The sequence below is a fragment of the Lates calcarifer genome, linkage group LG18 (assembly GCF_001640805.2).
Source record: "Lates calcarifer isolate ASB-BC8 linkage group LG18, TLL_Latcal_v3, whole genome shotgun sequence".
NCBI classification, from domain to species: Eukaryota; Metazoa; Chordata; class Actinopteri; family Centropomidae; genus Lates; species Lates calcarifer.
The window spans coordinates 5,048,715-5,059,520 of record NC_066850.1 but is presented as its reverse complement, the minus strand read 5'-3'; the positions used below and the strand labels follow the sequence as shown (position 1 = coordinate 5,059,520).

The 10,806-nt window shown below is 38.9% G+C and overlaps 2 protein-coding genes across 2 annotated transcripts; both read right to left on the bottom strand.

Moving 5' to 3' along the window:
• Positions 1 to 465: 465 nt before the first annotated feature.
• ube2nb (ubiquitin-conjugating enzyme E2Nb) lies at positions 466 to 7,202 on the bottom strand. Its single transcript, XM_018686980.2, has 4 exons — positions 7,058 to 7,202; positions 5,290 to 5,536; positions 4,383 to 4,523; positions 466 to 2,884 (listed from the first exon to the last, which is right to left on the bottom strand). Exons 1-4 carry the CDS (start codon positions 7,085 to 7,087, stop codon positions 2,841 to 2,843), a joined length of 462 nt encoding a protein of 153 aa, XP_018542496.1. The 5' UTR covers positions 7,088 to 7,202; the 3' UTR covers positions 466 to 2,840.
• Positions 7,203 to 8,582: 1,380 nt separating this feature from the next.
• mrpl42 (mitochondrial ribosomal protein L42) lies at positions 8,583 to 10,758 on the bottom strand. The gene is made up of 5 exons (XM_018686960.2): positions 10,611 to 10,758; positions 10,102 to 10,165; positions 9,822 to 9,906; positions 9,195 to 9,358; positions 8,583 to 8,704 (listed from the first exon to the last, which is right to left on the bottom strand). Exons 1-5 carry the CDS (start codon positions 10,687 to 10,689, stop codon positions 8,659 to 8,661), a joined length of 438 nt encoding a protein of 145 aa, XP_018542476.1. The 5' UTR covers positions 10,690 to 10,758; the 3' UTR covers positions 8,583 to 8,658.
• Between the last annotated feature and the right edge of the window lie 48 nt (positions 10,759 to 10,806).

Here is a 10,806-nt window from a genome sequence, read left to right as displayed (position 1 = left end):
TAGGCTTTTGTTTATTACAAAGGTCCATCTGGGGACAAACAAGTTAACCTCAGTTTGTATTAAAACAGCAGCACACACTGCAGTGTGTGACTGTACCAGTGCCTCCCTCAGCTGGACATGAACGGTCTTACCTCCTGCAAACCTCCTTTCAGGGTGGGTGGGTGGTGTGTGTGTGTGTGAGTGTGTGTGTGCTAAATGTGTCTCAGGGACGTTCCACAACTTCCTTCCACCCGTAGTAAATTTTCATGTACTTGCTCTGGTTAAGGTTGCACCAAGCGCCACAGAAACCTAAAATAAATTACGTGGGTTGCAAATTCAAATGCACCAAATGGCTGTGTGTTAAAGAGCTGTCATAGCGAGCGACACAGCATCACGTCACCCTCCATAAATTCAACCTTAGCAGTGAATTCTCACCTTTACGGGGGAACACAAACTCCACACAACATAAACCAGACAAGCCTCTGCTTACTTACTCAACTCAGTTTATTTACAGAGTATTTGAAGAGCCATGTATGCAAATGTACTGAAATTACCGACAGAACTCTTCCTTTCCTTTACACATGGGGAGCTGATTAATCAGAGTTTGATCTCTCTTATTATTTTGATCTAGATGCTTCATAAATTCCAGTGAGTGACTGTTTCTTGTTTTAGGTTGCTGTCAAGTTCCTCAGGGAAACAATAAATTAACCCGGTTTTAAGCCGTGCTCCATCTTTCCAGACTTGAGTAAATGCAGCGGTTAGAAACAGTTAATATTTCTGGGCGAGGACAAGGACACAAACAAATCTAAGCAACATCAAGCCTGCGATAGTCCAATAAAGAGCAAGAAAAGAGATCAACCAAAAGAGAACGCTTAACAAAAATTGTTTTACTACAGCATAACGTTACAGTCCTCCCTCAGATGAGCCATACAGAAGCAATATGATCATGGAGGGTCTAAGTTACTGGACGACGAGTCACACTGATCCCTCTAAACCATTAATACAGTATCTTTTAAAAGGACAGTTTGAGGATTTTTGGAAAGCTTTTCTACAGGTCGACAAAGCAGAATTTCATACATGCGCTTTTGAGGAACTCTTGATTTGTAGCCAATAGAAAATCTGTAACAGCGTGATGAAGACCTTTAATCTCAAGTATTTTTTATTCGTAGTATCAGTATCAAAGAGCCAATCTTTCCTCCGGATTTAAGTTAAATTCACTTCCACCATCATCACAGATCAGTGTCGTAGAAAGAGCAAGAGCAGGTTAAGACCGACTTAGGGACGTCACGCTGAAAAACGAGTTTTAAACTGACGGCAAAATCTTCAAAAAAAGCCTCAACTATCCCTTTAAAGAAAGCACCTTGACTCTCACAAACACCCCTGAAGAAAACCAGTTCAAACTGTCCTGATATCAGTTTGGTTATGGTACATGCCTTTTTTGTTTTAATTAAGTAACACTGAAAATAAAATAGAGAACAGGCAACATAGATAAGCATGGACAGACATTTTTCTTTCTTAAAATAAAAAAATAAAATAAAATAAAAACAGCTCAGGTTCCTACACGCTTAGAAGAAAAAGACGTTTCCAACACATCTTTGTAGTCTGCTACCTTTGTGGATGTGTTGGGAATGGGCTTTTCTTTTAAGTGTGAGGAAGTGATTCGCTCACCCTCCCCAAACTGTCCGACAGAGGTTGTAAAGACTTTAAATCTAACAAAAAAAAACTGTGGATGAAACAAACATTACATCCACAGCTTCTGGGGACTTTTTTCAAACATGTGGCAACATTTCATACAACTGCCAAACAGAGTTTAACATTTAAACAGGCAGATTTTGAATTATTTTAAACACAATCCTCATCCAGTTGGGCTCAGGTTTCTAATCTAAGACCAATGCTAAGATGTCAATTATGAAAAGAGTTAAAATTACATCTGTTGGGGCCACAAAGTGACACAAGCTGGGGACCAAATGCTTTTAAATGTTAGCTGTGTGTTCTCTACCTGCAGATTTGGCAGGTATACAGAAACCTTCTCTCTCTCCTCAGCTGAAGTTAATTTATATAAGATTGGAGAACAGTTTGAGGATGTAGTTCCTGTGTGGAAACCTTTAAATTGACTTATTTTTATGCCCAATTCTACAAATAAGACCACCGTTGTTGTGTGAGGAAAATACTGTAATACCTGTGTTCAGTATTAAGTGCCCTATGAGATGATGCTGAACTACAGCAGCTGCACCACCAACTAAGTATTCAGTGTTAAATGTTGGTGTTCAACTAACCTTTTTTTTGTTGAATGAACAGGCTCAAAAAACTCATCGCACTCCCTGAAAAGAGTAAAGGGGAAACTTCATCATTCATATTCAGATATTTTTTTGTCTGTTTACTATAAGTGGGGGCGGGAAAGAAAGCTGTACTCTCTATGTGGTGAAATAACAAACCCTGTCATCGCTCACAAAAAGACATACAGATGTGTTGACAAATGATGCACGTGTTAAAAGAAGGGCAGCTTTAATGTAGATTTTGCAAACGTACCAGTATGTGCCCAGTTCAGGGCACCATATTGCATGTTATTTTTAAGACTGTAGTGGGGAGGGTGTCATTCTCTGCCCATGCATTTAAATAGCAACACAGGAAAAAGAAAAGAAAAAGAAAGAAAAAAAAAAGACTAACACACATTTAACGCGTCTTAGAGGGAAAATAAGTCACCCAGAGGTCTGCAGCAGTAAATCTCGTCATTTCTTTCAAACAGATTTGGACTTATAATCTTATTTTTTTTTCTCTTTTTTTGTGTCCGTTAAATTCAAATGTTGACAGAATAGGAGTACATTTTGTGGATCACATTCAGTCGCCTCGTCTCTCTTCTTCTATACTTCAGTGTTGTTCGCGTAGAGCCTGGTCCATGTTCGGGCTGAGGGGGGAGAGACAGAGAGATAAAACGGTTGTGGAGGAGGAGGGGGGAGTTATGGAGGGTGCGGGACTGTGGATGAAGTGTAGGAGAGTGCTGACAGATGTGCTTTACCAAAAAATAAAAGCACTTCCAGAAAAACCAACATCCCACAGTAACTGAATTATCCCAGGATTTCCAAAAGGAAATGAAAACAATTCATTAATCAGTTAGTCGATCCACAGAAAATTAATCTGAGACAATTCTGATGAACAATTAATGGTTTATAAAGTCCATTAAGAAAAAAACACCAAACTTTTGTTGGTTCCAGCTAGGGCAGGAACAGGATTATTTTCATCATCCGTTAATCTGCCAGTTTTTTTCTTGACTAATCGTCTAATGACTTGGTCTTTAAATTCTCAGAAAACAGCTATGCAAAGTCCAAGCTGACATATTTCAATTAATAGTTTTTTTCCACCAGCAGTTCAAAAACCAAAGATATTCATTTTCCTGTCACAAAAGACCAAGAAAACTGAAATATTTTCAGATATTTTTTGTAAATTTTTTGGTATTTTTCTTTAAAAATGACTTGAAATCACAAACAAAAACAAGTAATCTGGAGACATCACAATTCCTCACTGCTTCGTGTCATGTCTAGACTAGGCAATGATGAAAAAAGTGCTAGCTGCAGCCTTAAAGACAAGCTTCTGAACGCTGCATTTTTGTTTCAGTTTCTTTGCTCATAATCATTAAAAAGACAAGAAAACATAATTTCGAATGGTATTCTGGTCCACTAGTTCAGAGGCAGATGAAGTAAAGATTTGAAGGCAGAAAAAAACCTGTCTCACTGAAAAGTCAAAGAGAACCCACAAAACCTCAAGCTTCATGAACCGAAAACGCAAGAGAAATTACACCACACGTTAGGTTAAATGTCATACAAGATCTATCAACAGTTGTCTGTATAACTAATGTCTATATAACAGAACTACCTCAATGCCCTTGTATGATCTATGCTGCACAGGCTTCAAGGCAAGACTCTCTGATCCTCCAACAAGGTGATCACAGGACAAACAACTAGAAACACCAGACCCTTCCAACACATTCTCTCTCATTTTGTCACATACCAGAGCTTTTTAAATGCTACAAGAACAGCAAAGACATCTTTCAACTGTTTGTTGTTTATTTCATGGCTCTGTGCCACATTTGTCTGTGTTTACTGTCAGAATAGGTCACCAACTCAGTCCCACCCACAGAGGCGCAGAAAAAGTTGTCGCATTTTCTCTCAAACCAGGAAATCTGCCATTCAAAAGGGCAACACCTGAACTTTGAATAATTTGAATACATTTGAAATGTGGGTGGCAATTCTAAGGTCTGGAATTGAGCTAACGGCTGCCGCCATCTGTCAAAGTATTTCTCATCCTGTCAATCTGTGACCACTTGCTGTGATTGCGGTAAAGCCGAGTACAGCTGATGCCAGGGTGCTTTAATGAGCATTCAACAAAGACGTGACTCTGCTCCTCACCTGTCTCAATGGCCTGGCTTTCGTTTTTCTTCCACTGCTCTGCAACGTCGTTTGCCAGGGGATCATCTGGATTGGGAGCACTTAATAACGCCTGGATAGATAGCAACACTGTACGGATCTGCAGGGCTGGAGACCACTTATCTGGAAGGAGGAAAGTTTGGAAAAAGGCGCAAAAAGAGACAAAAATAATAATTATATGTCAAATTTGGAAAACAAGGGCGATACAGCACTGGCATTAGTGGGTAAGGAGACCCATGCTGCCAAAACATGTGGCCAGTGACACAGACACTGAGCAGCAACAATCATGGCTGACAGCTGAAGCCAAACAGTCCACTGCTCTGAGATCCACTTTTTCCTAAAGCTACTTAATAATAGGAAAACAACTCCAGCTCATATAAATGTAATGAATCAAAACAATTTAATATGAGACAGTAACAAGCTTTACATGCAGATCAGTGTGCCTACAAATCACAGTCTGTTGCTGTATCTTCTTTAATATCTCAAAGCAAGTCTGGCAAACCCTCTTCTGTTATCTCTTCTGCTCTTGCCAAATAAACATTACCTTGACTTTGTTTAACCTCAAAAGCTTTGTCTCACAACAGTGCTCTCTGCAAATACAACTTGCTGCTTCTCAGCTGTTTTATTTTGTGAAAGAGTGCGAGCTGATCTGATACCACAAGCTTCACAAGTCTGGTGTTGGCTACCGGCTCGGCATAAAACAGCAGGAAGCCAAGGTAAAGGAGTGTTTGGTGAAGAAACATTTTCCATTCTGATCAGTTTTTCCTTTCTCTTACTGGTCAGGAAATTGCTTACTCTAAGCTGTATGCTGCCTGTGTGGAGAATAAAATTATATGCAAACACAAAAATTTTTCTTGCTTGTTTGTGTCTCTCTGTTGTGTTTTCTTACCTTTCAAAATGTCTAAACATATTCTTCCCAGTTTGTCAACATTGGGGTGGTAGATTTTGGTCATGAATCGCACTTTGGGAGCTGCCATGGGATACTCTTCTGGAAGAAATAGTTCAAGTTTAAATGTGCCTCCTTCAAAAGGAGAGTCTTGAGGCCCCGCAATGAACACATGGAAGTAACGCGCATTCCCTTCATCAGGCGTAGCCGTGATCCCTGGAACAGGCTCCGCCATCAACCGCTGTGTCTCCTGAGTGAGAAACACACAATGCTATTGTTGACAATTCTGAATTTAAAAAAATAAAATAGTGCTGCACAAAGAACTGTGGAGGTGTCAAGAGACAACAGACTTTCAGGTACATAATGGAAGATAATGTACAATTTCACCCTGCTTAGTCACACACTCATACTTTGAAGCGAACCCACAGACACACAAAACAACATTCCTCATGCTTTTGTTTTCACAGAAACTAAAATACACCTGAGGGCTGGAGGACTTACTTCGATTCAAAAGCTCACTAAAACTTCCTCTTACTGTAAACTGCTAATTTGTACACATAACCTAACTATTCCTGTCATTACAGATTAACTTCCCACACTATACTGTAAACCAGACATTTAGTTAACAAATGAAAAGTATCCATCTTATTTTTAATAGGTTGTTTAAATAGATATTATATTCAAAATGATTAATAATTAACTAAATAATTTTCTGTGAATCAACTAATCAAGCGATCAGTGCACAGTTTCAGCTCTAAATCAGTTTATAGGTCCATTTTCTTCCAAGGTTTTAGTTAACAGAGGATTACAGTTCAGTCATTTCTACTAAAAGTGGCCTTGTAGTGTTCTGAGTTTTACTGCAAATCAGCAGAGTATTATGCGACACAAGCAGAGAATGGAAATGAAAAGAAGGAAGTGGAACATTATTACATATTTCTGTATTTGATCAAGCAGGTGCATCGAAAAATCTGCAGTCGACTGGGAGGAAACTGGTTTGGTCTCATTGCAAATACAATGATTTCCTCGTTGAGGCTGGAAAACGATCTACAGGTTTCCATAATGGAAGCTGGGTTGCGCTTTCACTTTGTCAGCGTTATATTTCTGGCTGTGAAAATCAGCTAAACCTGAGAAACAGCTGCGAGATGTAGCGGAAAAGGCTGATCGCGCCCACTGCCGGGCCTGGCCCAGCGAAGTGAAGTAGCGGTGGTGTTGAGGGAGGAGACCGCAGCGCAACAGGCCTTTCAATACTGCTCAGTTTTCCGCTTCGTTTTACACAAAAGCAGCAATATAAACATGTTTACTTAGCTACGAGCATTTACATATTTGAGGACCGCAAGGGCAGCGTTTCACCTCACCGCCAGACATGTGAACCAATCACCAAAGCTACCGCTGCTAGCCTAGCTTACTTAGCGAATCCATTCATATGGCGACTGGGATAATTTGTCATAATTTATTGATTCACGCTACAAATTAGCAACCCGGCGGCGTTAAAATTACAATATAAGTACGACAACAAACCTACTCGCACAAAATTTCTACCACAGACAGAGCAGAAGGGAGTAAACGGAAGTGGCAAACAAAACACTTGCAGGCACGGACCAGCGAGCTAGCTCGATAACTAGCTAGATAAGAGCTAAATGTGCTAGCCGCGCTAACGTCAGGCTACACGCTGGGTGGCAGTAACTACGGCAACAATCGCAATAAATAATCTTTACAATACAAACACAAGCGCTTGTTAAGATATATAAAAACTGTCCGGTGAAAAGTGTACCTTTATAATCCTACGAGGCAAACCGGCCATCTTGTGTTAGCTATTATATTTTTAGCCGTGGACTCGCCTTCTCTTCAGGTTGGACTGACTGAGCTGCCGGGGCGGGGACAGATAACTCAGTCTTCCGGTGGCTTCAGATGACGTAAGGAGTTCTGCTGCAGGCTATGTAAAATATAAACACTAAATGTAAAAAAAATATGAAAACTAAGTGTAAAACAAAATGTAAATATCAACTGTGATTGAGATATAAACACAAAATATAAAAAAATATAAATACTAAGTGTAAGAAAATATATAACACTGACTAGAATAGAAATATGGACAAGAATTGTATATAAACATTAACATTAATGTAATAAAAATATTTTAAAAAACTAAATGTAATACATTTTAACTCATCTTCAAACATGTGAACACAATCTAAAGCTTATTTTTAAATATATTACACTATAATATGAATGCACCAAAAATATATTTTATCGCAGTATGATGGGGAAAAAGTTTTTAATTCACAAGTTGTCGATTTTCTAAAAGAAAGCCAGAGAGAGCTGATACACATTTCATTTTACTGTATTTACTCATTTTTCTCCCTTCCTTGTATTTTTGTTTTAGATTCCCTCTTATAAGATTTTATTGGACCTTCCATATACAAGAGCATTTCTGTTATGATAAACAGAAAATAAAAGCATATTCTGATGAATACAAAACTGTCTTTACAAAAATGTAAGTCTTGCTTTCTGTTTGTGTAGTGAAACTTTGTTCACTTGTGTCAAGACCTATAGCTATATGATTTCTGTGGTTTGAGCTAAAACATGTGAGACCATTATCTATGGGCAAGAATAAAATCTGTCTGTAATGTGAGTTTTACACCTGTGTCTTCATGACCTCAAACACAGGGGCACTTGCTCTTTGCTGCAGCAGTGTAAAACATCTTGGTTGTTGTTCACATCTTGTGGTGCAGAACTGCAGCTGCATTGGTGGTTTCCTCCAATCCAGTAACAGGGGGCACATTTTCTTCAATCTACCTCTCGAATGTAAATCAACAAGTTACATTTAATGCATTATCAATTATTAATAGTGCAGTTAATTTGCATCCACCGTTGATGTTTATTACAGTTTCACTGCTCTGCCTGCTTTAGATGCAAGTTTCATTTCTGCTGCAGGAACATTATAAATAAAGAACAACATATGGCAGCGAATTCTTTTTACCAATTTGACTCTGTTGAAACTACTGGCTGTTTAAAAGCAAAATGTGTCATAAAACAGAATTCAGCTGTATATGAACACATCTTAAAGCTCAGTAAATTCTAGTATAAACTCAAGTGATAATAAGATTTAATCATGGTTTTTATGGTACACTGGCACATTATCCATTTGATTATTTATATCTGCAGGAGAAATTATGAGAGAACCTAAACTCTAATTCAGTAAATAAACACAGTATCACTCTAAACTAAATAGAATTAAACTATAACTTCAAAGTCATATAACTCTTCCACTGACTCACAGACTCGTGACAACTGAGTCAATATTTAACAGTTTATTATACATCATCGTCACAATAACACAAACATTTGCAGTTTTGTAACTTGGGCCTTTAACTATCTGTCCTTTGGAGGATCCTTCTTTCTGCGTCTCGTGTGATACCTGTGAACAGTCAAACAGAAAGAAAGTCATTATGACCAGGATGATTTTGATGGGGTGACACATTTATCCTCACAAGTATATAACAAAAAACGACAACGAGAAGCTACCGAGTGTCCTCAACAAAGCTGGCAAATGTTCTAGCCCTGACAACTTGCACAGGTAAATTACCGACCTGATAACCAAACACGACAAATCAGCGCTTAGAAATGAAAATGAGTAACCCACTCCTGCTAAGGTTTGATTACAGGAAAAATGCTCCCTGACTTCTCATTTCTGACCAGCAACTTGTCAGTGGGTAGGTCATGTGTCAGTTATAAAAACCAACACAGCCACATAGGTTCCAGTTTTTTCCCTGTACCTTTTTTTGGCATTTTCTGCTAAAGTGCAACTCAAGATTACTGCTGTAATGTAAAGTATTATAAAACCAGCCTTTCTACCAACTGTGTTTTCAAAGGCCTTTATCAATGCTGTGTGTTATGTGTGTACTTACTGTCCTACTGGATACCACCGGTGTTTGGTGGTGAAAAACATCTTGCTCAGCTCCTCTATGGTGGGCCCCTTTTTGCCCCTCAGCACCTCCTTGCTGAGGTGGGCCTTTAAAACCTGGTCGTGGGTCTCAACCAGGTTGGAGATGGGGTCCGGTCGTTCTATAGGCTGCAAACATTTACTGTCATGAGCAAAGGTTCCTCTTATATGGTAATTTTCAACCATCCAGCAACAGTACACATCAATCTTTTTGAAGCAGATTATTGATGTTGATAGATTTCATACTGATGTACATCTATAATATACAGTCATGCTGACGGTACTTCAAATCTGTTTGCAGTTCTGTGTAGCTGCTGTCTGGTTTGAGAAATGAGTGATTGTGTAGGCAGGTGACGTTACTGTGGTCTCAGGGTTCCACTGTGGCAGTTCTGTGACTAGTTGTAAATAAATTCAGGCAACCTGCTTACCATTCAAACAATTACTGTGTTTAACTTCTTATTAAATTAAATATTTATAACAGGGCAACGAATCTGCAGGGTTTTATCTGTCTTTCAGTCATCAAATACAGATTCTGTCATCAGACAACTTGCACCCTGACATTCATGAGACAAGATAGAAATCATTCTCTTACTTGTGTAAGCTCATAAGGAATGTCGACAGGGGGATGGTAGCACACCACGGTTTTCCCATCTGAAGTCACGCCGATGTCCACGTTACTAAATCCAAGAGACTGGAGAGTTATTGTCCTGATCATGTGTGTGTGTGAGAAATCTGACTAACTTCTTAATAATAACCAGCTATGATAGAGCCCTGATCAGGCACATTTAACACTTCCTACCTACTCTAGGTAACATTTCTACTTAAATATTAATGTTTAATATTCTTATTTTGAACTCAAACAGTTAACATACCAGTTTGGGCCATCAGGTGAAGGACCACTGACACTGGACTTCTGTCGAACTGGCACCAAACATGCTACAACAAAAACACGAAGATATTATATATTTAACAGAATTAATAAGGGAAAAAAGACACGTTTCAACCTCTAAGCTGGAGATAAAGCATCTGTTTTTAAATCAGAAATCTGCTGCAGACCACAATTCATGTTGGACAGAGTCAAGAAGTTATGACCTGGTAAACCAACGACGAGGAAACTCATAATTCTGTTTTAAATAAAGTATACTCTTCTACACTGTAAAGCTGGGATTTTATGTCGACAGAAAAATACATAAAATACGGTTCTGACAGTGGGAACAGAAGTAATGCTCCGTCAGATAAACGTTAACCTACTGGACATATTCTCAAGGTTAGCTCCTGTTAGCATTTGCTGCTATCACCGCTACGTTAACGGTTATTAACGGTTAATTCAAATTAACATTTCATACAGATATCTGTTCAAATAGAAAGAAACAGAGCTTACTTTGTACATGTCGCAGCGTGGTGCCGCTGGAAAACCGCGTTAATAGACTGTGCAGTTTGCACAGATGAGACGACGCCATGCTCAGATTATTTTCAGCTGTGCATCGCTATAATAGTTCCGTGTTTGCGCTGCGATTCACTCACATGAGTTCCACTTTACAAGCGACCATTACAGAAAAGAGATCTTGAACACAAAG

Coding starts and splice junctions, on each gene's coding strand:
- ube2nb (XM_018686980.2), bottom strand. CDS start 7,087: ATGGCCGGTTTGCCTCGTAGGATTATAAAG. Junction 5,537..7,057: donor TGCCTCGTAGGATTATAAAG/GTACACTTTTCA, acceptor TTTCTCACTCAG/GAGACACAGCGGTTGATGGC. Junction 4,524..5,289: donor ATGTTTAGACATTTTGAAAG/GTAAGAAAACAC, acceptor TCCTCCTTCCAG/ATAAGTGGTCTCCAGCCCTG.
- mrpl42 (XM_018686960.2), bottom strand. CDS start 10,689: ATGGCGTCGTCTCATCTGTGCAAACTGCACAGTCTATTAACGCGGTTT. Junction 10,166..10,610: donor CACGCTGCGACATGTACAAA/GTAAGCTCTGTT, acceptor TTTTTGTTGTAG/CATGTTTGGTGCCAGTTCGA. Junction 9,907..10,101: donor TCACCTGATGGCCCAAACTG/GTATGTTAACTG, acceptor TCTTGGATTTAG/TAACGTGGACATCGGCGTGA.